At 42.7% G+C, this 27,170-nt stretch overlaps 1 protein-coding gene across 2 annotated transcripts; it reads left to right on the top strand.

The window, feature by feature from the left end:
• Positions 1–423: 423 nt before the first annotated feature.
• Positions 424–27,170, top strand: slc39a14 (solute carrier family 39 member 14). 2 transcript variants are annotated; one of them, XM_071917800.2, is made up of 10 exons: positions 424–609; positions 6,569–6,757; positions 7,797–8,158; positions 11,597–11,774; positions 16,084–16,253; positions 18,989–19,111; positions 23,304–23,489; positions 25,292–25,517; positions 26,206–26,390; positions 26,777–27,170. In XM_071917800.2, exons 3-10 carry the CDS (start codon positions 7,826–7,828, stop codon positions 26,927–26,929), a joined length of 1,554 nt encoding a protein of 517 aa, XP_071773901.2. In that variant the 5' UTR covers positions 424–609; positions 6,569–6,757; positions 7,797–7,825; the 3' UTR covers positions 26,930–27,170. The 2 variants fall into 2 exon arrangements, with proteins under 2 accessions (XP_071773901.2, XP_078141191.1); XM_078285065.1 differs by lacking the exon at positions 16,084–16,253 and adding an exon at positions 14,638–14,807.

The raw sequence follows: 27,170 nt of genomic DNA, 5'->3' as shown, positions 1-27,170 counted from the left end.
TGTACTGTGTAACTGACTTGCTGTGAGCAAAAACAACAATACTACTACTATTACTTCATGTCACGTCACTGCACCAGCCATAACTTGCACTACATTATTATGTTCCTATGCTTTCTTTTATTTTCCTCTTAACTTCTGTTTTTCTATTTTAACCGGATTCTTTATTGTAATTTTTATTTATGTATGTGAATTATATGACAAATAAACACAGTTGAACTTGAACTTGTGCTAATACTACTACTATTCCTCCTAATGGATTTGTTATGTTGCGGTACTTGTCTCGGCCGCATGAGGGCGACGCAGCAATCTTGAAAACCTAGGAAAAGACATGGCGCGAGGGGAGGGGGGGGTGAATGTTAATCGTCGACGTCACCAGAAATGTCCCACATCCTCCACGCGCTGCTGAGGTTTGTTTGAATGGACCACAGGAGAAAAGCCGTCCGAGACTGAGTGACTTTGAAGGGACAGGGACACCGCACCGCTGCCCTCCGCATCTGTCATTTTCACACCGATGTGACACATCTGGTCGGGGAAATAAAATGTCGGAAGGAGGACATTGTTGAAAACAGTTGACGTCGAGCCTTCTTTCCCCTCCAACAGCATCACCGGGTAAGCTAAGGCTAATAAGCAGGCTGGCTAAACTAGCTAAACGAGCTAGCGGCTGGAGCTAGCTAAATCCTGCCCGTTAGTTATGGATTCCCTTCACTAAATTTATTAATCCGATAGGGGTTTCCACAGCTAATTTAGCTAGCTCTTCCTGGCTATCGAGGTTGGTTAGGATTTTGCCCACTAGCTAATGTTGCTAAGGCAGACTAATGTTGCTGTTGCTGGCTTGTCGGTTCTTCCTCTCCATCACTTAGTGTCCATCACCAGCAGTTTTATTTGTTTTGTGTGAGAGAAAGTGTGGAAGACTGTATGTAAATGTGTGTGTGTGTGTGTGTGTGTGTGTGTGTGTTGCATGCCAGAGACAGAGAGAGATGAACAACCTTGAGCAATGAGCAATCTTCCTATCATAGAGACATGTAACCCAACGACGTATGCCTAGATAATTAGTGCTGTTCATCTGCTATCCCTTTATCTACATTCTGTTTCTATGACTATTAGCATAATTTTCAACAAAAACTCTTTAAATCCGTTTGATAGCCACTCTCTCCCTTTTGATCTCTGACCACTAAGCTGGCTGCTGGGCAGAAGTATGGTGAATGAGTCAAACCAACTTATTTCTAAGACCTATAATATTATGTTGAGTGGTCTTTTGTTGCACACTCATGATGAGTACAGCACATGGACAATGGGCTCTAAGAAGAGGCAGTTTGGTTAATAGCTGGTGAACCGACATTATGCCCATGGCCATTACTTTCTGAACTAATGACAGTCTTGGTTGATGATATCACCTGAGCACCGAGTGAAACGATAATTACAGGCTTTGGAGAATGGTAGGTGAGTTGAAGCATGGCTTAACACGCCCATCCCTCCGACACTATAAAGTGGTCGGGGTTGAGACAGGTCACTGTGCAGCCATGAGAAGACAAACCGCTGTCTGCTTTGAGGACAGGAAAGTGAAGAAACTATAGCCAGCCGTTAAAAGATCTGCAAAGGGGCAAGTTCTGTTTTGTTTCTACGATCATATGCTTTATAATAGAAGTAGTAGTAGTAGTTCTTCTTTATTGAGACAGGGAAAGGAAAGCTAAGAGGGACACAGAGTCGGTGAGGCGCAGCAGGTTCAGGTGGGATCCGATCCTAAGCCAGCAGAGGCAGATGTGGGTTCAGAGAAGGATATCTTAACCACCACACCAGCTTTGAACACATGCCATATGCATTTATGATAATAGTTTGTGTAGGCTGTAGTCAAGACCGCCTTAGTCGAGTCCAAGCCGGTTCCAAGACAGTCCAATTCAGGTCCAAAGGGGGTCCAGACCAAGTCAAGACTCAGACGAGAGAAAATTAAGTCCTGTTCAAGACTAACACCAAAATAGGCAGTAAACAGTGTAAAAGTTTGGAGCTCAATGTACATCTCTAAAATAATGTTTTAGGAGTCTCTTAAGGATGAATGGAGATCTAGATCTATCTGCAGGAGCTCTGTACTAACTAAACCCTTCAATATCCAACTAATCAATGCATAGGATTTGGATTAAGCAATGCATAGAAGTTTGAGGACCATCGTATACTATACACAGGTGCAATCCTTAAATTGTTTGTAGTGCTGAGGAGAAAATAAACAAAGGTGGACCAAGGTAGACATCTGGAGAGTTAGATTATGGGGTTAGCGAGGCAACTTGAGGTTTAACCCAGAGTTTTCGATGTCACGACAGTGGCCAGTGACAGTGGCAGGGTACATCACCATGGTAACTGAGGCTGCACAGCTATGTTAAGGCTATAATATCCAAACGCATAAAAAGCCAATCAACTCTCTCAAAAAATGGCATCAGCATTCTTACGGGATGCCATAGACTTTATTGAAATAACTTTTATAGCAAAAATTCCTTTTACAAAACCCGATATGAGTGCAAACATTGCATTCAAATAAGTGAGACAAGTAAATTACTGTACAAAACGGGGGGATATTATTGAATTGGCATATAGTAGAAGGGCTCTTTGTAGGACATCGATGTGAAGAGACCGGCAGAACCACTTTGCCTTCCCTGATGATTTATTATATCAGAGATGTAATAAGAGATGCATTAAATGTTTGTAGCGTTTCAAGGTCGTTTGCCCACTCTGGCTGTGGCTCTAACGCATGGCAAGTGGTTTAGATTTGTTGACTATAGTTATTTTTAATAAATGAAATTTGCTGTTGTGTAGGCTATTAATTGCGCTGAAATTGAGTGATTTGTTCAATATATTGAAGCGCAGTGCATGATTTTGGGGGATTTTGTCAGCATTTGTTCTTACAGTTGAAAACTAGATGTTAGCTAGTCTTGCCAAAAGCTGATTTAGGAGTATGAAATGTAAACAGCGAGGTTCCATCAGCACTTTTGTCAGTCATGAGTTTGCCCTGATTGGGGCTGGTGTTCGTTTTACAGAACTGTTGCCTGCTGACAGCCAGTATTAGTAGAGCAAGACTTCTCCATGCTGAAACAGGGTCAAATTGACAGAGCCTTTGTCTAGATGATAAATTATGCAGTGTCACAACTATTCACCAGTTTCTTTGGAAGTTGTGTCGGTCTTTCATAACTTGGTGATAAATCCTTAACTTGAAATGTTAACGTTTACTCTGTTACATAATCCTGTCCCTCCTGTACTACTGTACAGTTTAAAGACAGCGTTACTTCCATTGTGTAATTCACATTCTGATGGATAAACTTATGAGTCAGCATCTCCTGTTGGTAAAGCGTCAGACTGTGCTCCTGTTGGTTTTGTGATCAATCGTAGATGTTTTTCTACTCGGTCAGCTGATAAAGGTGATGACAACAAGGGAAACTTTCTCAGTGGGCTGTGTTTTTATGGATGCAGGACCATGTGTGTTTATGTGGGAGTGAGAGAGGTGACAATAGTGCTGATAACACTGTTAAGTTTGCCTGTCTGTGATGTAATCACCAGATGTGCTCATTTACTCATTCCCAGTGCTCAGATTGCCAGGTGGCTATGGTGATATGAACCTCAACGTGCGTGTGAGAGAGAGAGTGTGACTGACTGCATAGACATGCAGGCTTGTTGCTTTGTATCTGACAAAAAACACGAAGAAAGAAGGTAGGACAAACAGACTTTGTAAGGACGGAGAGTGTGAGAGGATGGGCAGAGTGGGATCGGCTGCATGCCTTTGGGATTGGAGACCAGCAGACTGTGACTAAACATTTTCACATCCTGCTCTCTCCTCTCCATTCTCTTTTGCCACCGGCTGTCTAGTAAAGCTCCTATTTAATATGGCAGAGGACTTTGCCATCTTAGTGAAGATGGAGTAATACAACCAGGCGGCTGTAGATAACCTGCCGCCTGGTGCTACGCAGACAACCAGTCTGTTCCTATCACCTCTTATCTCCCAATCACAAGTAGGCCTTGGACCCTGAGGAGCTAAACACGCATACACACACACACACACACACCACAAAAGACACGGTGTCTCTGTTTGTGTCCGTCTTATCAAAGTGTGCGGTGACACCAGTTCTGACCTGACATGCTGACATTCACTCTGAAAGCGTCTCCAGCCAAGTTTCTGCACTGACTTGATTTGACTGTGGCAGAGAGTGTTTTACCAAGGGAAACTCTATTTTGTTCATCAACGAAGACGGCTACAGCTCCTTCAGTGTTTATTGTAGCCCAGTTGTTAAGAGCAATGCCCTTTCCACAGCAAGAGGAGTTCTTATTTAGGAGCATGAGTGCATGTGTATATTTAGTAACCCTTCCAAGTCGTCAGTTATTGTCATAGCCAAGGCAACAAAGTCAAAGGTAGCAATTAAACAGCCATTCTCCTTCACAAGTTTTCTTGTCCTATGCCAGCCCCCGAGAATTAAGCTACTGCAAAGTCAGCTTTAATCGGGTGAGACATTTGATTGGTCCACATACTCCGTAGTTTTTTGCTGACTCCTTGGCTTTGTATGTCCTAAAGGAAAGTGGGTAATTCACTCATACGTAATACATCGGTGTATTAACCGTAAACAGATGAGACCATGGTCCGGATGATTGGTAGCCTCTAACTCACACCAGTGTTGTTGTTAGTGTTAGTGTTTCTCAAAATTAATACCACATTTCTCAAACTTTCTTAAACTCTGTTGTTTCCTGTTGCAAATTTATTGCTCTTCCTCTTTGCGTCTTCAGTCAAAGGTTTTCTCTTTGGCTTTACTGGAACCAAAGAGAAAACCTTTGAGTTGGAAGTGATTTTTTTTTTTTCCATCTGCCTTTCTCAGTCGTTTCACCATCTGCCATTCAGAGAAACTCTGACAGCTTTCGCTTTGTTTGCTCTGGAAGAACAGCGCCCTCTTGGTGTTTTGTTCCATAAAGCGATTAATCAGATTGTGTGTGAAATCTGACCTGGTGACACATGAAGCTGCCAATCTTCTCCGCAATGGTCTCATTTGTTTACGGCAATTATAATAATGTCTCAAAATGAATGTGGTAATGATTTATTGATGTTAAAATGCTACACGTAGCACCTTTGAACCACTTGACTATCTCTGGGTGTGGTAATATGTTTGCTAGCAAAATATCTATACCCAAATGTAAACAAATGAGGTAGCTTTAACACCGGTTAACTAGAGCTAGGCTGTCTTCATGCTTCACCCATGTGCCGCTGCTACCTGCCACTCCCATACATTTCCTCACACACCTAGCTTCTCTCTCTCTAATGAAATATTGATGTGAAAGAGGAGAGAGCTCACTTTACCTCTGGCCTCTTTCCTGGGTGTGTAAGGGAGAGGAGGAGGGCATGTCGTCGTACGCCTGTCCTCTGTCTGGCCCTCTGTTTGTTTTGGTGGGAGAGGTCACACACTCCTTTTGTCATTTTACATTTTAGGCAGCTCCAGAGCAGCTTACCATGAGCGTACGAATAGAGTAAGTTTCAATTCCTACATCACGAACATAACCAGCAGCCAGGAGTAAGGAGGGCAAGGGTCAGACTTCCTGCAACCCCTAGAATGATCATGTAAGAGAGAAGTGCTGGGGAGAGAAATAATAAAATAAGAGGCTTAGAAGGGTTTTTGTTTTCTTTTTTTCTTCCTACTTCAGGATAAGACCAAATTAGACCGAGTAGAGGAGGGATATTTTGGAGAGAGGATATGATTCAGTGGGGAGAGGGTGACGTGAGATATTTGTTGAAGAGAACTGTCTCTGTCTCTCCGCCTCCTCAGCACAGAGAGACTTGGAGTGAGAGAGAAAGAGAGAGAAAAAAAAAGGGAAAACGTTGGTGACCGAACGGAATTGAGAAGTAGGAGAAAAAAAAAGGGAGACAGACTGACCTTTTATGAAACCTTTATTTATCCAGTGAAAGTCGGCGGCGCATGCGATGCTCTTTTTCAGCACCGCCCTACTTCACATTCATACAGTTACACATTTTCACACATAGGAGCTGCCACTCAGCAGCTGGGGGTTTAGTGCCTTGCTCAAGGGCACATTGACAGTATTTGTTGAGGGAGGGGAGACTGTTTCTCATTACCTTTGCCTGTCCAGATTTTCCCAGCAGGTTGGGGGGGATTTGAACCAGCGTTCTTCTAGTCACAAGGCCACGTTTCTACTGAAATTTCATCATAACAGTACAGTTGTCTGTGCTGCTCTACAGCAGCTGGATCAGATGTTTTTGCGGCTGCAGTGTATGCCCAGCCGATTCTAGCTAGCTAAATGGCCTTCACTGTATACAGCAGGAATAAACAAGGAATGCTCACACTGGTTCGGAAAATGAGCGACGTGGTTTTGGCATGGTGCTTGACTTTGTGGCTTGGGTGTGCTAGCTTGGAATCTCAAGAAGGCAAGTCGATAGAGTGAACACCAGCTACTTTATAAGCCTGCTGCTGCCATTTTCGGTTAGACCGTGTTTTTCTTCTTCACTGCTTCTTTTCTTTCTTCCATCCTCTCCTGTTCCTTTCTTCCTCGCCGGTGAGTCGTAACCTTGGTTTATCTGTCTTCCTCTCCTCCACAGTCCACTGCACTCCTGAGGACCCTGCTGCTCTCTCCAGGCATCTCTCCGTCTCTGCTCGCTGTTCCCCAGGCTCCCTCCCTGCTACCAGGTAACCCGTAGGCGTCACCCAGCGCACCGAGAGCCCCGGGGTAGGCAGACTGACTCAGGCGCTCTACGCAAGACGTATCACCAGGGCCGCAGTTGAAAGAGGTGAGTGTCTCTCATACGAATGAATGGAGCTGCTTATAATATCCAGCCGAAATCGTTCACCCGGCATTTATGTAGACCTGGAAGGCCGACTGGGGGGCTGTATGGAAATGAATTGCGGCTCTGTATGTTGGAACAGGGGAGTGGAAGAGTTTTCCCTATATGCAGTGTGTATGTACATGTTTGTGCGTGTGAGTGTGTTATTGTACTTTACCCTTCCTGATCTGTTACAGCGGGGCCATTGATAGCCTGTGTGTCGTGTAGTGGAAGTGTGCTGTAATTGTGTGTAATGGGTGGTTGTGTTTTCCCTCCGGTTTCCTGCCGTCCCCGTCCCCCCCCCCCCGTATGCATTGTGCTGCAGTTCTGTAACAGTGGGCCTTTGTGTCAACTTGTGTGTTTGTGTTTCATTTGCTACTAGGATTGGCCTATTAAACAATTGCATATAAGCTGCACTAGACAAGATGTTTATTGTGCAAAAATACAGCCAGCTCATCAACCTAAATCACAAAGTGGGGCTGCATTAGAGAAGCGAGTCGTGTCCCCACTAATTGAGGCACTGCAGATTTGCCTTATTTTTTGCCCAAATGAAATTTGAGTGTTGGGTATAGTCACTTCTCTGCCCACGGGAAGTGTGAAATCGAAACTTAAGGGTGACATACAAACTGACTCCTAAACGGCAGCGAGGAAGTGCTTTGTATAGAGAAAGCTGGACTCACCAACATTAGATCTTTTCCTCTTGTCTCTTTGGTTTCCTTTGGTATAAAGCTTCACAGACCGGCCAGGTTGGTAAACATGAGCTTGCTGTGTGCAGTTTACTGACTTCACATCACAGGAATTCTGGGTATTGATTTTCAAATCATTCAAACAGTTACATGTTGCTGCCATTTGGAGCCACCAACATGCATAGTACAGCTTTAAAAGAACAATGGTTTTCTGTCATAGTTTTATAGTTGTTTTAAGTTACACTTTGAGATGCTCTTTACCAATGAAACACCCTTTCCAACTATTTCTCCTACCCCACCTCTGTCACCCACCCTCCCAGATCTTGGCCCTCTAGCCAGTGGAGGAGCCATGCTCAGTCGGTCCCGTCAAGGCCGTACCACCACCGCCATCACCCTCCTCCAGCCCCAGCTGATGCTCACCCTGGTGCTTGCTGTACTGCTCTGTCCCCTGGGCAGGGTGCTGGGCCAGGGGGAGAGCCAGGGTCAGTCCCAGTCTCCTGCCCAGGTCCTCCAATACCTGCTGTCCCGCTACGGCGACAATGCCACCATCACCGTGCCCCAGCTCCGCTCTCTGCTGGCCCGCCTCAGCCAGGGCCAGGACGACGGCAGCGGCAGCAGCAGCAACGGGACTGCCATTACTGAGAGACCTCCAGCCACGGCGCCCAAAACCAACGGCTCCAAGGTGAGAACACAATGTCTACTTATCGTGCGTTTACACTTCAAGCAACTTGGTTGATGGGTGGCTCTATTCTGACTGACTGTGGGCGGTGCAAGAGGCTCCAGTTGCATCTGTGCAGCGGTCACGTGCAGCTACGAAGTTTTGAACAATCAAAATAACCTTTGTATACAAATCATATGTTGTTTGCTGCTTTGCTATTGCCTTTCATAATGTTATATCATTTTGATGTGTTTACACTGCTGGTTGGCAAGTGCCAATTGGGTAGTATTAATCAAAAATACACCGAAACAAAATCAATAAAATGACTTAAATGGCTTTCTGTGGACCCCAAAAATTGATTGCAGCCGTTCTCCAAACGTTGTTTTTGATGTTCCTGTAGTCTTTCAAATAAAAGTATGTATGTAGAGAACTGGGAAGCTCTGAATGGCTATAATCAACTTCTTGTCCATTGTGCACATACCAGCCAGTACTATTTTTCATGAAACAAAATCACATTGGTAGGGAAACAAGGAACTACGGAAATCTGATTGGGTGTTAACAGCTGATGACCGTAGAAAGTTCAGCCGTGGCCAACTTTTCTCAGTCGACAAAGTTATTGACCATCCACACATCAGCCAGGTTTCACTGATCACATGGATTGATTGTGTTGCTTGCTATGTGAATGCACAGTTAGTCTTACAGACATAGCCATTGTAGAGGACCCACTTTTTTACTGCACTCTTGCTGAACTAACACAGCACTTTGGACCCATCCACAAGATAAAGTGTTTGGAAAAAAATAAAAAATTACTAGTGTTTTGCTATGTAATTTTCAAAATTGGTTCCACTTTGTGTTCGCTACATTCAAGAAGTAATTATCTGCAGCACTAATGCAGGATAGATGCATAAAGGAGGACTTCTACAATATGTATATTATACTGTATATAATACTGTATATTATATTCTTGGTCTAAGTAGGTGTTTACTGCATATTATATACAGAGATAAATATTATATCAACACCATTTTGTCAGATAACATGTGTAATCTTTTATAGGAACCACTGTTGACCACACAAGTTAAGAGTACACGGTTCATAAATGGACCCGGAGCCCCAGGTTTGACTCCTAGACTTTAAGTTTATAGGTTCACTTGGGGCTGGGAGATATGGCCTGAGATTCATCAGTATATACTGTCACATTAACCTCGATAATGATAACACAAATGAAACCGTTTATGCAAAGTTGCCTACTTGACAAATGTTTTTACCGAACATATGGACACATTTTGGTAAATTTTCTGTATATATCGCCCAGCCCTAGGTTCACTCATTTTAAATTCCCCTTCCCTTCACAACCCACCCCGACGTTGACCTCTAGTCGCTACTCAGGTGGTCGCATCATGAGTGTAGGTGGCACAGCTTAGGCCTGTCTGGCGGCACAAGGAGCCACCGGTGCCAGATAGCTGAAATATTCAGCATATTTCCCAAGCTTAGTGCCGTGTACGATTGACTCACTAACATGCTGATCTGCTTTGAGTGGATTTACCTTGAGTAATGATATAGGACATGAGGTTAAGGTCATAATCACTGGCCACTTTATTAGGTACACCTCTCTAGTACCGGCTGGTCATCTGTTGCTGTTGCCCATTTATCATGAGGGCCAACATCTTGTGTGTTCAGATGCCCTTCTGCACACCGCTGTTGGGAAGAGCTGTTATTGGAGCATTTGTGGCCTTTCTGTTAGCTTGACAAGTCATTCTCCTCTAACCTCGCTCATTAACAAGATGTTTTTTGTTTATCGCATCATTCTCTATAAACTGTAGTGACTGTAGTGCGTGAAATGAAAGTTTCTGAAATGCTGGAACCAACAATCACACGACAAGTCGCACCTTGCTCATTCTAATGTTTGGTTGAACAAAAGAAAAACACTTCACCATGCTTTATATATTGATTTGCTGCCACTTGATTGGCTGTTTGGAAGAGCAGGCTATTTGTGTTAACGAGCCTGTACCTGTACCTAATAAAGTGGCCGGTGAGTAGCTGTGGGATTAGGTAACTCTGAGGTAGAAAAGACTTCACTGGTTGCTTGTGTCTGTGTGCATGTGACATAAGAGAGAAACGGGTATGTAATGTCTATGTAGTGTGACCCCATGTACCTTGACTGAGAGAACAGGAGTGCAACTGAGGCCTCAAGGCGATAACTGCCACTGTTCTGTCTTGTAGCGTAGTGCATGCCTATATGAAGTGGCATTCAGTGCGTCACCCGCATATTTTTAAACGTGTTTCAGAAACACTCTGTCATCACTGGAGATGCGTGGCACTCTAATGGTCATTAAAATGTCATTTCCCACCTTTTCCTTGTTTGTGGAAGGCAGAATTGACAAAGAGAACAATTTCCTTTGTTGTGTTTGCGCTGGGGAGAAAAGTAACACATTATTTTTCAGCGAGACAATGGTTCCATTGTATAGAATATTAAATATATGTCCTGCTGTGATGACTGTTTCTGATTCCGGTTAACATTTGGCAAAGTGGGGTGGGTTGTGCATGCGTACTTTCATTGCATACTGACTCATTGCCAACACCCCTACTTACTGTATGATTTTATATCTGGCATTCAGCCTGACTAGGAGTGAAAATATCTTTTGTTTTTTGTTTTTTCAGCAGATGAAATGCTGATTGCTGAAGAAATGCTGAATGGGCTCTGTGTCCCAATATGATATTTACCATATTGATACAGTTACACTTGTCTTTTCAATGTGACTTTTGAGATCTAATTCTAAAGATAGGATTTCATACCTTGGCCACACTTGGCCTGACAATGGCTGTCAGACATCTCCTGTGGCTTTATTTATTCGAATCTGTGTCTACTAGGGTTAGAGCGATATATGGGTTTACTGATATATATTGGGCTGAAATTGGCATTTTGTTAAATATCTGATATCAGCCAGTCAGTGTCGTCCACCTCTGATATGATGGAGGTTCTCTGAACTCTGTCTTCATTTTCATTTACCCTACCATTAAATAGGTGTGGGTCACCTGCTGTAAAGCACTGCTAATGCTAAAATAATTTCATTAATCTGGGTTTCAGTAGAGTTTTAGTGTCTCATGATGGTCTAAATGCGGTTCAGAGGCTTTACCACCCTGCCAAGAATAAAACACCGAATACTTGGACATTTTTTGGCATGAAAATTGTCAAATTTAAGGATACCAAATATTGTATATAAGTATTGTTATTAAAAATAATAACAATACTGGCTTTAGTTTGTAGCTTGATTGCCACCAGACTATGTAGAATTCTGATGACAATGCGAACCCGACCATTTCCATATCTGGCTTTTGAAGATTCAATAGCAAAAAACTTTTTTTGTGCGCTCAGACCGGTCACTTCTTCTTCGGATGATAATAGTCGTATTGAAACGACCGTAGGCAGAAACCGACTGATGGGTTTGTTTCCATCCCCAGTGTCTGCCTGCGGACACTCTGGCTGTCTACAGCATCAGTGAGCAGTCGCGGCTGGATGGGCGGGGCTTAAAGGAGCTTTGCCCCACCATGCTGCAGCAGTTGGACAGCGGCGTCTGCGGGGCGGAGAAAAAGGAGGAGCTTAGCAACGAGACCTCCCCCAGGCCCTCAGATGCCGAAGGTGAGCCCCAATTCTGAACAGTGTGGTTTCTGAATATATTTGTCTTTTACTTTATACAGTAAAGATACTTTTTTTTTACTTGACGATGAGCTTCATGTTACATTACGTGTGATGAATGTTGAATATTGTTTGAATTTCAGTATTCTTCGATGATTTTTTAAATTTTTTTATTTGTGGTGGCAGTTGTGTTATAGGTTTGTGAAACTTTGCTGTTGCAACTTACTGTTTATTGAGGTTTCATGTCTTGACAGCTTTTTTTTTCATTGCTATACAGTATATGTGTATTCGCTGAACCTTTATTTTGCTCCTTGTACTGTAAGTACATCTCATCTCTGTCAATGACTAACTGCATGACATAAAAACCGTTGCGTAAAGTTTTGCCCAGTGTTCCTTCCATCTTTTTACAGCCCTGTTGGCAGTTAAAATGTTACCAAGAGAACCGGATGCAATAAGAACAGATGCAGATCCAAATGTGCATCTGCTTGCACAGAAACTGTGATATGTTGATGTCCCCAAGGAGATCAAGGCCAAAGTTAGCATGCACTGTTGTCCAAAGCTCAGATTGCATTTCCCAATCTGACTTATAAATCAAAACATCCATTAGACCCCCAATCCTGCCTCAGTCAGCAGATCCAGTGTCTAGCGGAGCTCTCTTCCAGTTAAAGACAATCTGTAAAGGAAAGAACCTCAGTGACAAACTCCTCTTCTTTCCTCTCCGTCAACCTGGCCGCCGTCCCACTGTAACTCCATATATTGTGCTGACTGGACAAACCCAACCGGCCGTCCTTGGGAATTCTTGAAGCCTTTTTGGCATCTGCTTCCAATCTGATGGCCGTGGAGATGTGGACTGCAGCGTAGGCTGTTGTTCAGTGAGTCTTTGAGTTCCTGTCAAGTGGGAGCTAAATTGGCTGTGGAGTAGGTGGCGGGTATAAAAAGCCGGGTAATGACAGACTTGGAGAATTTGGGGAACTTGTGTGATGTTCTGCCCTCGAGGGTGCAGCGCTGCCGCTCTTTCCTAGAGAGGCACAACTTCAGGAATGTTCACAGTGCTGTAGTTAGGTTTGTGAGTGATAACAAGGGCTCAAAGGTGCCGTCGTCTTTTAAAATGAATGACCTAGGGCTCAGCTTCAATAACCAACCCACCACCGCTAGTTCTGTGAGAAACAAGATAGGCAAATCTAAGCAGATAACATTTTCAAGCCTTTGTTTTACTTGGCAAAATGTTCAATTCCAACCACAGAGGAGAGACAGCAGGATTTCAGCCTCCGACCCTCTGCTCTTCCAAGTCTCCTTTTCCTGTTTATTTCAGGCAGAGGCAGAACAGTTTGTTGGCCCAGAGCGCCATCTTTATCTAACCCTCTCCGCTGACACATTTGTTTTCCCTCGTCATCCACTAATATGCCCTCGGCTTGCCTCACACAAGCCCCTGTAGTGCAAGGCGGGCAGGTTTGTTTTGGGCATGAGATCTGTTTTTCCTTGTCTAGGCTGGGGAGATCTACCAGCAGCAGGGGACCAAAAGTCATGGAAAAAACATCACTGCTCATAACTAGAATTAGGCAATAGAATAAATCACTAAGTTCATATTCAAAGTTATCAGTCTGTGATTCTTCAAATTGGTATTCATATCTATTCAGATATAAAATCTGCTGTAAAGATGCTGTTATTGTGCCACAACTTCTCTCACACTCTTTTTCTTTTAGTGTCTTGTTCTTCACATCTTCACTGGACATAATTTTATGCTTCATTTTTCTTAATATTCTCGTGTTATTTTATAATGTTATTTATCAAGTCTGTTCAATAATCATGATAATTAGATCTGAAGTTGATGAAGGAATTTGAAGGGTGTTTTTCACTTTGTTTACTCTTCTTGTCCGTATTGATTGCCTATATCCCCATCACCTGTGACGATGATTTGAGTTGTATCACAGGACAATACACACTGGCCCCGATTTACTAAAGCCTTTCCTGGATGCAAAAACGTTAAGCATGTGAAAAACCAATAGTCTGATACAAGTTGTCTTGCTTGCACAAGACATTGCAGAGGTTCTTTACCCACTAAAGGTTTTAGTAAATCTGGGCCACTGTGTCCCTTCTAGAGAAGTCAGTCAGAGCTGTTGCTGCGCTGCCTACCAACCCTCATCATCTAGTCTGTTTCCTTTCTTGTCAGACGGGAAATTTATCTCTCTCCACAGACCAGAATGGAAACCAAACTCTTCAACACTTAACACTTTCTCTTCCATAAACATAACAGGTGCTGCAGCCTCAGCCAAAACTGGCATGAAAACTATGTCACTAATGGGCCTTAGCCTGATTCCTTTCTACAGCTGTCATGGCATTCACCCCCTTTTTAGCAATTTTAAATGTACCTACTCGTGACTTTCTCTACCCTCTTTACATGAAAAGGTTTTTGTTTGTTTTTTTAAACCATGTTTTACAATAGGGCTGGGTGACATGGACGAAATGATTTATCACTATAATCATAACAAATAATTTTGTTATCGAAATATAATGGTAACTGCTGTAACTACTAGAATCAAATTGAGGTTCTTTGCACCGAAATGTATGATAACATAAAATATGATAAATTGTCAATTAATATTCCCTAATTTGTTTCATATCTCATTTTGTGAGAGATTATAATTAGTATTTTCTTTTTATGATTAATGTACAGATCATCAAAATAACTCGACATCATTATTTAATCGCAATATGATTCTATTGAAAGAAAGTTACAATTTTGAATTATTGCCCAGCCCTACTTTAAAATGAGTTATGTGTGTGTATGAGCCTGTGTATGTTTTTCATTTTCACCTACCTCCCCCACCCCCCACCCCCTCCACCTCCACCCCTGCCCCCGCCCCAGTGTGGGGTTTTTCTTTCCTGAGTGTGACGGTGGTCAGTGCCTTCTCCCTCACCGGAGCCTTCCTGGTGCCTCTCATGACGACGCGCTACATGAACCGCGCGCTCACCTATTTCATCGCTCTCTCCATTGGCACGCTCTACTCCACCGCTGTCTTCCAGCTCCTGCCTGAGGTGTGCCTGCCATCCATCCATCCACCCATCCATCCATCCATCCATCCATCCCCTACACCCTCCTGACTTTTCAAAACACACACCCGCACACACAAAGTTGAAAACCTCTTTTCAGTTGAACATAGTATCACATGGCCTTTAAAAGTAGCGCACCATTGACCAAGCGCTCCCTTCGCCTGCCCTCTGGCCATTTCTCTTCCCCCTCCTTCCTGCCTTTGTTTTCCCTCTGTGTTTTTCTCGGGCTCTAATAAGCACCTTGGAAGGCTTTGGTTTACAGTCTATCACTCAGCTCTGCCTTCACTGCATCACTGATCAAGTGGTGGTGGATGTGTGTCTAAGTGTGTGTGTGTTTCTATGTTTGTATCTGTGTCTGCACCTTCCCTGGCATTGAGATCTAGGCCAGCCATGAAGTTTAGCTCGGAGAGAGCGAGTTCAGTCGGCTGGCTGTGCTAACCAACAGTGCAGCTCGCTGCTCTGCCACTGCAACATGCAACACACTTCCAGAAAGCCAGGCTAAGAGAGCTTTTCAATTACCCAGTCCTTTTTGTTTATGAATGCATGAATTGCAGTTTGGGCAAAAGACGATGCTAGAGTCATGGACTGCAACGCCCTTAAAACATCCTTCAAATTGAAATGTGACCCCTTGTTAGCAGTGCTCCCTTTGCTGCTATTAGGCTATTTAAAGTTCATTTGGCCCCTTTGTGTCTGCAGTGAGCAAGCTAGTGTTTACCCCGAGGCTAGCACAGTGGTGCAGACACACCTGAGCTGACTGGAACAAAGTGTGTGTGTCTGTGTGTCTATAGTATGTGTGTGTGTGTGTGTGTGTGTGTGTGTGTGTGTTTTCAGAAAAGCGTAATTTCACTTTAATTACCTCCTGTCTTTATCAAAGGAAATGTATGGGGTTCGAACACTGCTTCAAAGGACAGCGAATTACTATCTTCAATTGCACATGAAAGGTGGTCTTCCAGTGATCCCGCAGTCGATGTTTTGAATGGACAGTGAGCCTTTTGTCTCGGGAAACACTGGCAGGCATCTTTGTCTGAGATCTCTCGTTTCTCGGGGTGATTTCACTTAATTCTTACTTCCTTTTTTAGGGGGTGAACTGCACGGTGTCCTCCAATGTCTCTTTTTTTCCCCCCTGTATGCTTTTGAACAACCATAATAACCTCAAACAATCAATCCTGAACTAATTATCTCTCTTTCCTCTCTTTTTCTCCCTCTCTCCTTCTTTCTTCGACATTCTCTACTCCCTTTTCTTCGTTGTGATGATGGTCAGTGTGGGGTTATGGGTTCCTGTGCGTGACGCTGATCTCGCTGTGTTCGCTGGTGGGTGCGAGCGTGGTGCCCTTCATGAGGAAAACCTTTTACAAGCGACTGCTGCTCTACTTCATAGCCCTGGCCATTGGCACGCTCTACTCCAACGCCCTGTTTCAGCTCATCCCAGAGGTAGTGTTGATGCTGCTCTGACTCACTTAACTACAGCTTCTGCAGAGTGCCTGATAGGGATGGGACGATCTGCTTATCTCACGATACGATACGCAATACGGGGTTAACGATTCGATACAACCACGATACGATGTAATAAATAAAAGTTCAGTGACAACAAAGGCTGGCTGTGCAGAATTATGTTTATTTCTGAGCCGCAAATCCTTATAGCGATGTCATTGGCTCGCTAGAATGTAAACAACAATTTAAAAACGTCATTACAAAGTGCAAATAATATAATTTGAATGGAGAGCTTGTGAAATTGTGATGGTGTCAAGCCATCTCATTTGTGATTATGTTGAAGGAAATTATGTTATCGTCATAATCAATCTATACTTAATCAATATAATCAAGGAGAATATATTAACACATTCCTTTGATCAGACAGCACACATACATGTACTATGCACAGTAAGAAGAGAGTAGAGAGAAACCAGCTCATGCCAGTAAGCTTCTCACAAACAAGGAAGATTAATGGGATTGTTATTGCCAGAAAGAGAGGTTGCAGCCAAATATTGTATGCAGAGAGCGCTCTGATCAGAGACAGTATGATACCGGAATTAGGAAGGAAGACTCCTAGTTTCAGCCTTGAGGTACAAAACAAGAGGTGCTTTCCGTCAGCAGTAGCTGGATTGACGTACTGACTACATTCCAACAGTTAGTTACAATTACAAAGCCGTAATAGATAAAGTTTAGGAATAGACTATCCCTATAGGTGGAGCATGGTGTGAAGGGGGGTTAGAAGGTAGAAAAGAACCTGAAGATGAGACTTCTTTGTCAGACCCTTCACGTATCAGTTGTATTATGTACTCTGTTATATGAAGAAAAAAGCCAAAGAAAAAGAATCAGAGTTTGTCTCATTCGTACTGTGTTCAGCTCCTCGAACCTGAAGTGGAAGTTGAAGAAAGAAGAAAATCTACACTACAACAATTACTACAGCAGAATAAAACGTAGCTAATATCGCTAATAATCATTTTTCTGCCCCACGAAGCGTATTGTCACGTTTTTGTATTGCGATATATTGAATTTCCATATATCGTCCCATCCCTAGTGCAGGGTTGCTACACAGGTCTGGAAGAGTATCCAGGTCTTGAAAACTTTGGGAATTGCACAAAAAAAATCTGTGAAAGTACAGGGAAAATATGGTTGTCCAGTCCTGACACTTACTGCATTTTTTTTGCAGTTGTAGACCCACTCTCATTTAACTTATTGTGATATTTATTGTTGTGAGACTATTCTTCACCTATAGAGTGATGTGGTCTAGTTGGCAGTCACCTTGCCCAGACACCATCATCGTCAATACATCATATTGAACGCCAAACAACATCTTCAGTGCCACTCAAGAAATTAAGCTCTCAATTTTTTTTTTGTAGGAACCCGACCAATGGTAATCTGGGGTATATTTGGCCTAGATTAAAAAAAAAGAAAGTTATCAGCTACTCTACTCACTGCACAAGTCAAATCAAATTTATTTAGAAATCACTTTTTACAAACCAAGTTCATCACAATGTGCTTTACAGAGCAACAAAAAAACACAAAAAGCATTTAAAGACATGAGAAAAACAAATACAGTTTGGTCGTATGAAGTGTGTGTGTCTGTGTTTCTGTGGTTTTGTCTTTGTGTGTCAGGACAGGAAACTCTTTTACCCGCTGCAGTGGCTGGTACATCCTTAAAATTCACCAGAAACACTTTACAAGCCAGCTAAATTTATTGACTAGAACTTCTAAAGTTACTTACTTACCAACTTCACTAGAGGTGACATTTGTTGGATACTTTTCCCAAATGGATCATCATTTGCAAGCTTCTTTATAAGCAGAGAGGTTTTATTATGACAGTGAAAACAATTTGACATATTGAGGCTGTAGGTGTGATTGGGGAAAACTCTGCAGGCTTAGAAAAATAAAACCACGAAAGTACAAAGTCATGCTCACTTTCAGTGATGTAAAGTACCAGCTGTTGTCTATTAAGTTTTCAAATGGTGCTTAAGATTGCATGTAGCTGTAGCACCAAGCTGACTAATTCATAGCAACATCTCACATGGGATAAATAGTAAGGAAAATGATTCTGTTTACCTCAAACCTCAAGTGGTTTGATTAATGGGACGTTGTCTCCTGGAGCCTAGACGCTTACGTGCATAACTCAACTTTTCCTTCAAAAGACGGACGGCTATGTAATATCTCGGTAAAATCTTCAAAAGATATCAGCTTTAGTTGACTGTGAAGTGTCGGATGATGTTGATTATGCAATGCCATGTAACATCTGAAAAAAAGAAAAAGCCTTTGAAAAGCGGTTGGCAATATGAGACAAAATTCTGTTTGTTCAACAGCCGACCCTGACAGTGAATGAAAACATGAGAGGAAAGTGTCATGTTTTTTCACCCTTTGCCAAAACCTCCTTTTGCCAGACAGTTGGCTACACAGCCTAGACCCACTTAGAGCTAAAACCTAGCAATTCACCCACCACTAATTATTGACTCACAGAACCACGAGCCTTGCATCTGTTTGCCAGTCATTTCAAATAACATTTTATCTAAAAAAAAAAAATGCCTCACTTCCACATTGGTTGTAGTTTTGAAAATTCTTAACCCCACATCCTTAAATGGCAAGAACCAGTGATGTCAGGCAGTGATGGTGTGATTACAGCTACCATCAGAATTCGTCCACAGCTAACAGTGTTTTTCCTTCCTGTGCGGTAGGCCTTTGGTTTTGACCCCATGGTGGATTTCTACGTGTCCAAGTCCACGGTGGTGTTCGGAGGCTTCTACCTCTTCTTCTTCACCGAGAAGGTCCTCAAGGTGCTGCTCAAACAGAAACAGGGGGTGAGTGGAGAGCAAGGACGACGTGAAATTCACCTTACTTTGTTTTAAAGGGGGGGGGGAAATAAAAAATGCCATGTGAAAAAGTAACTAAATCACAATGAATTACACAGGTGAATCATATTAAGTTGAATACCAGTTAGCAGTATGTCAGCTTTAAAAGAGGTCTGACAATCACCACTTTTTATGTGAGTTTCCAAAACAACATGAGGTAAGTAACAGTTCCAAAGAGGCCAAATAGTTGGTGCCCAAATTAGCTCACCAACAAGGATAGACAGACTGTCAGGGTCCCACACGGGTTTGTGGTTTTGAGAAAAACAAAATAATGCCTTGAACGTTTTTAAAAATGAATGGAAGGTCTTGAAAGTAGTTGATTTTTTTGTTAAAGTATAGCACTCAAATTCACCAATAAACTCTCTGGACCTCTGTCCTTCACATCCTGAGGAAAACCCTCTGCGTTGATCTAGCAGCAGTTTTAAAAATGATTTCACCAGGATTTGACAATATCGTAAAAAATGAGACCTCTATAATGTCTAACTTTGGCCAATGTTGTTTCTTTCCCCAAAACATGAGTCTTTAAATTTCACTCAACTAGACATTGAAGTCATTGAAACATCAACTTCACAACACATAATCTGGCATAAGGAGCACAAAACCTGGATCTATGAGCAGTGGAAAAAACTAATATGGTCTGATGAGTCGTCTGTCACCCTTTTCCCTACATCCGGAAGGGTTTGTTTGGACAAAGTTAAAGGATGGCTTCAACCCACAATGTCTGCTGCGTGGTCGTATAACAGCCAAGGAATATGAGGCCATTTTATAGCACCAAACACCTCACGATGTTTCCATATCCCGACTTGACAATGATTCCCATACACTCAGCTAAACACATTCAAGACTGGTTTGATGAAATTCCCTCCTCCAAAATCACAGCATCTAAACATCACTGAAGTTCTGTAGCGCAGAGTGCAAAGTGGATTTCCAGATTTCCACGTTCTTCATCTCTCAAAGAACTGGGGGCTTTCTTTCTCGAACAAAAGTCCAAAATATCCCGCTATACACAGTTCAGGACTTGCATGATAGGGTATCTCTTATCCTTTGGACCAGACTGATGCTTTTCTGATCAAGATCCTTACAGTCATACATTTTTTTCCTCCAGTGTTTTCTTTGATTGATGTTTAATTTAGCGTACCAAACCTTTTTTAATTGTCATGAATTGGTCCTCGGTCAACAGGTGATTTCGCTAATTATTATTTGCTCTTAGAGGAGGTACCATCTTGTTCAATTTTTTTTCTCCCCCAGTAGCACTAAATACGTCAGAGGCAGGTTAAACCAGTTAAACCAGTTAAACAGGTTGTCACACACAGCAGTTACGGTTAATGTGGAAGTTCATGTTCAGATAGTGATGATATGATGTCCTTTTGTTGGCTTTGAATTCTTGTAAGGGCGTTGCACAGTCTTTACACGCACACACAGATGTCAACACTGTCATCTTCTTTTAGTCTTGATACACGTGTACTTAAGGCGCATTGTGCTTCAAGTTCACAGTTTTACCCTCAGGATTATACATCGTGTAACTGAAGGTACACTCCCATACAATAAACTACTCTCTCACTGTACATGTTAAAGCAAAGTTATACCCGCAAGGAGATGCTTCACATTGTTTCAGAGTGGAATTCCTCTTTTCTTTGAATTAGCCCTTTACATTGCAGTAGAAACATTGAGCACACAGAGCCACAGCTCAGAAACCACTGTTAGTGATGAGGTGGTGGTTGAGGAACAAATATCCAAGACATTGTGTTCCCCGACTGGATTAATAATGAAGTGTGAATATCAGGCATCGCCAGGTCAGTTTCCCTTCGGCTACCCTGCTCCGTCTCCCATTCTGCCTTCCAAGAAGAGGGAATGCTGTGGGATTTACTGCCTACTCCCCTTAAAAATAAAAAATGTAAATAAAATACAAATATGAAATGAAGCCAAAGCTAAAGCTTGAGTTTTAAACACTGACTATCTTGGTAAAGGTGATTATTTTCTATCCGGGCCTTTTTGTATGTAAATTCAGTTTACTGTAGACCTATACTTTGAAAAGCTAAGGAGTGTAGTGGTTCCTGTGAAGGGTTGTAAAGGCAATTTTAATTTTTTTGTCAAAAGTAGAGCACCTTTGCAACTTACATGCAACTTAAATTTAATCCTGAAACGAGCTTCATCAAAATTGCAAACTCCAACTGCAAACAGGTTCATACAGCCTTTGCAATCAATTATTTTTTATTGCTTTGTCAGGCATTGAAATTGGAGAAGTATAATATAATTTGTAAAGACGAAGCCTACACCTAACCAAACATTTAGAACATTAAGACATTTATAACAACAGAACACAAGAATGGCAAGAAAGAAAAGAGAGAAAAAGAAAAAAAAATCCCACAGAAACGAGGATAAATGACACTATAACCCCCCCCACCAAAATCCCATGTAGAAGTTAGTTTCTTTCATCGATCAATAAGTCACAAGCATGTAAATCACTTACAAATCATTAAAAGAAGAGAGAAAAAGAGAAATGGAAAAAAAGGTAAAGAGGTACATGTCATATTTAACTTAAATAACCAAATAAGTCAAATAAGGCTAAATAAGATAGGCATTAAAAAAATATTACATTACACCCCTTAAGGTAACAGTGCTATTCATTCATTCATAAAAAGCAGCAGAATGGACTGTGGAGTGGTGAGTCTGGGACAGCAGCTCCCCCTAGTGGTCACTTTCCTCTGAGCCATATGGTCCAGCCAGCCTGATCCGAACACTCGGACCTGTTGATCCTATTACAGAGGCTGTCTGACCTACATTGGCACCTGCGCTGCTGCTGTCCGCTGCTCACTTTAACCTCCAAAGGGGCAAGAAAAACCCGTGAGCTATTGCTAGTCTGTCAGTGAAAACACATTCTTAAAATAATAGCGTTGAACTGTAACTTTGTGGTTGAGAAGGGAGATTGTTATCTGGAAGGTCTGGGCTGTGGTTAAACATCCGCCCTGCTGAAATGTCCTGTAGCAACACAATGATTTTCCCTACAGATAGTGATAAAATATTATCATGGCTTAGTTATTAGAGTTAGGGTTACGTCCTCAACCAATCATCATTGCATATACAAAGTTTGGTGAAACCTAGCTTTTGAAAATGTTTAATAAATAAGCATGTTTTCTTTGGCGGTTTGCAGTAGCGTTAACCCTATTAAAGACTAACTAGGTTTGAGGCGCTCTGCCATGAAAAACCTTCTCTTCACACCAAAGAGACACTTTGATGAACATGAAGCTGGGTGTTGAGTAAATATATCCAAAGTATCAGTAAATGGCTAAAAGCATAGCAGGCGTTTTTTCCTTGCTTAACAGAGAAAATCAAATATTACTAAAGGGCAAAGTGTCTCCAAACTTTTGACAGGCAGTGTGTAGCCTGTCCCCGATGTCTTCATCCATGCCAGAATTGCAACAAAGATTTTAAATGTGTAAGGAATGGGAATTTGCATTTTCAATTTTACCATAAACATTTGTATTTGAAGTAGGAAGTGTAATGGCCTCTCTGTCACTCTTCCTCTCCCTCTCCCTCTGTCTCTGTCTCTCTCTCTCTCTCTCTGTCTCTCTCTCTCTCTTTCTCTCCCTCCCTCTCTCTCTCCCTCTCCCTCTGTCTCTGTCTCTCTCTCTCTCTCTGTCTCTGTCTGCCTCTCCCTCTCTCTCCGTCTCTGTCTCTCTCTCTCTCTGTCTCTCTCTCTCTTTCTCTCCCTCCCTCTCTCTCTCCCTCTCCCTCTGTCTCTGTCTCTCTCTCTCTCTCTGTCTCTGTCTGCCTCTCCCTCTCTCTCCGTCTCTGTCTCTCTCTCTCTCTGTCTCTCTCTCCCTCTCCCTCTCCCTCTGTCTCTGTCTCTCTCTCTCTGTCTGTCTCTCTCTCTCTCTCTCTCTGTCTCTCTCTCCCTCTGTCTCTGTCTCTGTCTCTCTCTCTCTCTGTCTCTCTCTCCCTCTGTCTCTGTCTCTCTCTCTCTCTGTCTGTCTCTCTCTCTCTCTCTGTCTCTCCCTCTGTCTCTGTCTCCCTCTCCCTCTGTCTCTGTCTCTGTCTCTCTCTCTCTCTCTCCCTCTCCCTCTGTCTCTGTCTCTGTCTCTCTCTCTCTCTCTCCCCCTCTCTCTCTCTCTCTCTCTCTCTCTCTCTCTCTCTGTCCCAGGACCACGGCCACGGCCACGGCCACAGCCACTACCCCGGCACAGATCGCTACTCTGCAGCCAACGGGGACATGGAGGAGGGGGTGAGGGAGAAGCTGCAGCAGAACGGGGAAGCCAGCAGCCTGGCGTTGGGCAAGGTGGACGCAGGAGAGGGCGAGCTCATGCTCAGCCCTGCACAGACACCACAGGTAGAGGTTGGGAAAGGACAATAGTGATATATGATTATTTAATTTTATTATACTGGGGTTCCCTGCATGCCTCTCAGCACTGAGGTTAGAGTTATGGAGTTGGGGACAAGAATCAAAATAAAGTCAAATTTGTTTTATTTATACACCACATTTGATACAACAATGTAACTCAAAGTGCTTTACAGACATGGTCAAGACAGCCAACCCTAACCCAAGAGAAACAAGATGAGCAGTATCATAAAGGGACACAAAAACAGGAGAAATAACATTTACAAAGCGTAACTATATGTATAAAATAAGCGTGGTTAAAAAACAATAACATTAAGAAATATCAAACCTCGTACTCAGCCTGTGACTCGGTGCAGATCCTTTGCACAGCTGGTGAAGAATATGTAAGTCGGTCGCACACAAAACAATAGATGATGCTTATCACTGAAGAAAGCACTCATCTTGAAACGTTTGTCTTCTTGTTCTCCTGTGCCAAACAAAATAAAGCAGATAAGCATAATTTATTGTTTTGTGTGCGACCTACCTATATATTCTAAAAAACAATAACAACAAAACAACTTATTCGAGGAGGATTGTACTTTAGATGAACAACCTGGCACGATCATCTAGCATAGATGAAATGCTTTAATTTCTGTGTGCGTAGACTAATTGGCACCAGCAGCATTAACCACATCCTTGATTATGATATGGTATTTGCATATGGCTGCTATATTTCCGCAGGTCTGTTCACTTCACTTGGGTGTTCACAGATAAATTCACACACGATTAACTTATTTGCAATAAATGTCAATATTTGCTCACAGCAATCACAGAATATTTGAGTATGCAGCTCATTTCACTTGGCTGACACTCTGTGCCGTGACAATTAAATAAAACTACACCTACTTTTTGGTTACACACCCAACTCACCCAGCCTTCTCCCCAGGGGTGAAAGGAAGCGTACACGATCGGGTACAAAGCACTGGTCAACAATATAAAAAAAAAAAATATTTGCATGCATTGCCCGTAAGAAATAATGAATACATAGGCAAATTGGCTCTGCCTATGTCAGAGAGCACTCTGCCACTCCGGTTAGCTTGCTGTACGGGAGAGAAGTGTGTGAATTCTATCATGTAAAAGTACCACGGGGCGTCCCGGTGGCTCAGTGGGCGAAGGGGCGGACCATGTAAACGTCTTGGGTTTGAATCCGGCCTGGACCTTTGTCACATGTCGTCCCCCTTCTCTCTCCCAGTCTTTCCTGACTCTCTCAACTTTGAACTATCTAATAAAGGCATAAATGCCCCCAAAAAATAGTCTTTAAAAAAATGGTAATAATGATAACTTTATTTGTATAGCACTTTTCTAAAAACAGTGTTTACAAAGTGCTTTACATACAATAAAACACAGAAACAGTCATGTAAAAGTACCACAATTAAGTAAAATAAAGTTGAATAAAATAGAATGAATAAATAAATAAAGTAAAAGGTAATACAAGAGATACACAGATACAACTAGAAAACAAATGGAGATGCAACTAAAACCACATGAATGTCCAGACAATACAAGTTGTCCCCTAAAGAGACAGTAATAATTAACTAAATAAATACAAAACAAGTGATAAAATGAGAAACACAATTACAAAATGAAAAATAAAATGGAGATACAACTATAAGGAGCAATTCACATAAAAGCCTGTCTATAAAAGTGTGTTTTTAGAAGGAATTTAAAGGATGAAACTGATTTAGCTAGCCTGAAAGTGCTATGTATTCTTAATCTGCTTTCCACACTATCCTCCCTCCCACTTTTCCCCCCAGGACTCCCAGAGCGCGGAGGGTGGGGGCCGGTCCGGCGGCAGCTGCTACTGGCTGAAGGGGGCGACCTACTCGGACATCGGCACCCTGGCCTGGATGATCACGCTGAGCGACGGTCTGCACAACTTCATCGACGGCCTGGCCATCGGCGCCTCCTTCACCGCCTCCGTCTTCCAGGGCATCAGCACCTCGGTGGCCATCCTGTGCGAGGAGTTCCCCCACGAGCTCGGTGAGTCGGGACGGGCCTCGCCGCTTTTCACATGTCCTGTTCCTACCTTGAGCTGCTTTTGGGTCCAGAGTCTCAGCTGAAGTCCTGATTTTATTTTGGCCAGTCAAAGTGAGAAATTTATTAGAACTAAGAACTTTTCTACATTTTTAAATCAGTAGAATTGAGGATTTGAGTTCCCACGGGTTTTGAAAATCTTTGAAAGTTTGTGGATTTGAGAAAAATAAAATACGGCCTTTAAAAGTTTGTGAAAATGAGTGGCTGGCCTTGAAAATATTATTATTATTTTTTTTATATTGGCACCCAAATTCTTCAGTATGCCTCGGCTCTGTGGACCTCTCAGACTTCACCTGGATTTCTTAACTTGATGAGATCAGGAGTAAAAAAAAAAGAAAAAAAAAGAGGCCTCTGATGTCTAATTTTCACCAGTCATGTAAATTTTTTGTCCTTTAATTTCACCTTTTATAAGAGCTTGAAAGTCATTGAAAAGTCCTTGAATTTGATGTCCAAGTGAGTGGGAACCCTGTTAAAAAATAATTTTGTTCAGACAGCTCTTTAATACTCAATTTCTCTCTCTCTCTCTCTCTGTCTTTCTCTCTCTCTCTGTCTTTCTCTCTCTCTCTCTCTCTCTCTCTCTTTCTTTCTCTCTCTCTCTCTCTCTCCCTTTCTCCCTCCCTCCCTCTCTCTCCAGGAGACTTTGTCATCCTGCTGAACGCCGGCATGAGCATCCAGCAGGCTCTGTTCTTTAACTTCCTGTCCGCCTGCTGCTGCTACCTGGGCATGTGCTTCGGCATCCTGGCCGGCAACAGCTTCTCCCCCAACTGGATCTTCGCCCTGGCAGGCGGCATGTTCCTCTACATCGCTCTGGCAGACATGGTCAGTTGTAGAAGTGTGTGTGAGTGGGGGATTTTGGGGCATCTGTGTAAGGGGAATAGGGGTGTGTGTGAGGTCAGTACAGATATTCGTGGTTGTGGTTGTGTGTGTTCTCGTAAGACTCCTTGTAGTCGATTGATAGAAAATTAATTTAATATAATTTTGATAATCAATTTAACGTTTTACCAAACATTTGCTGGTTACAGCTTCACAAATAATAAGATTTACCGCTTCTCTCTGTTGCATGTGTGTGAATCTGCATGAATGTGAAGCAAGGCGTTGTTGGAAAAGTACGGATTCTCAGTCGACTTTCCCTGGATAAAAAAAGGTTAAAAAAGTGTTTTCTCTCTCTCTTTCTCTCTCTTTTTTTTGTCTTTTATCCCTCTCAGTTCCCGGAGATGAATGAGGTGAGTCGCGAGGAAGAGGAGGCGGGTGGCAGCAGCTTCCTCCTCACATTCGCCATCCAGAACGCCGGCCTGCTAACGGGCTTCTCCATCATGCTCCTCCTCACCACCTACTCTGGACAGATACAAATTGACTAGCACTGGGCACATCCGGTGCCAGTGAGAACTGGAACTGGGGCCTAAGCCGGTTTATACCGGTGTGAACTGGCCCCAAACTGGCACCGAGACAAAACTGGCGGGTTGAAAGGAAGCCCTCCACATTGTTTTTTTTGTTTTTTTTCCTCTCTCCCTCTCAGATTTAGGTTTACCTGGGACCCCACAGATATCAGGATCCTACAGTCTGGGGAGTTTGGCTGTTGTGCGGCAGGAACGCACCTCT

The sequence above is a fragment of the Centroberyx gerrardi genome, chromosome 8, assembly GCF_048128805.1.
Source record: "Centroberyx gerrardi isolate f3 chromosome 8, fCenGer3.hap1.cur.20231027, whole genome shotgun sequence".
In the NCBI taxonomy this organism is placed as follows: Eukaryota; Metazoa; Chordata; class Actinopteri; order Beryciformes; family Berycidae; genus Centroberyx; species Centroberyx gerrardi.
This window is presented reverse-complemented; position numbering and strand designations above follow the sequence as displayed.

Excerpts from the sequence above, each read along its gene's own strand:
- slc39a14 (XM_071917800.2), top strand. The coding sequence starts at position 7,826 with ATGCTCAGTCGGTCCCGTCAAGGCCGTACCACCACCGCCATCACCCTC. Across the intron at positions 11,775-16,083 it reads CAGGCCCTCAGATGCCGAAG|TGTGGGGTTATGGGTTCCTG; the intron begins GTGAGCCCCAAT and ends GATGATGGTCAG. Across the intron at positions 23,490-25,291 it reads GCCCTGCACAGACACCACAG|GACTCCCAGAGCGCGGAGGG; the intron begins GTAGAGGTTGGG and ends TTTTCCCCCCAG.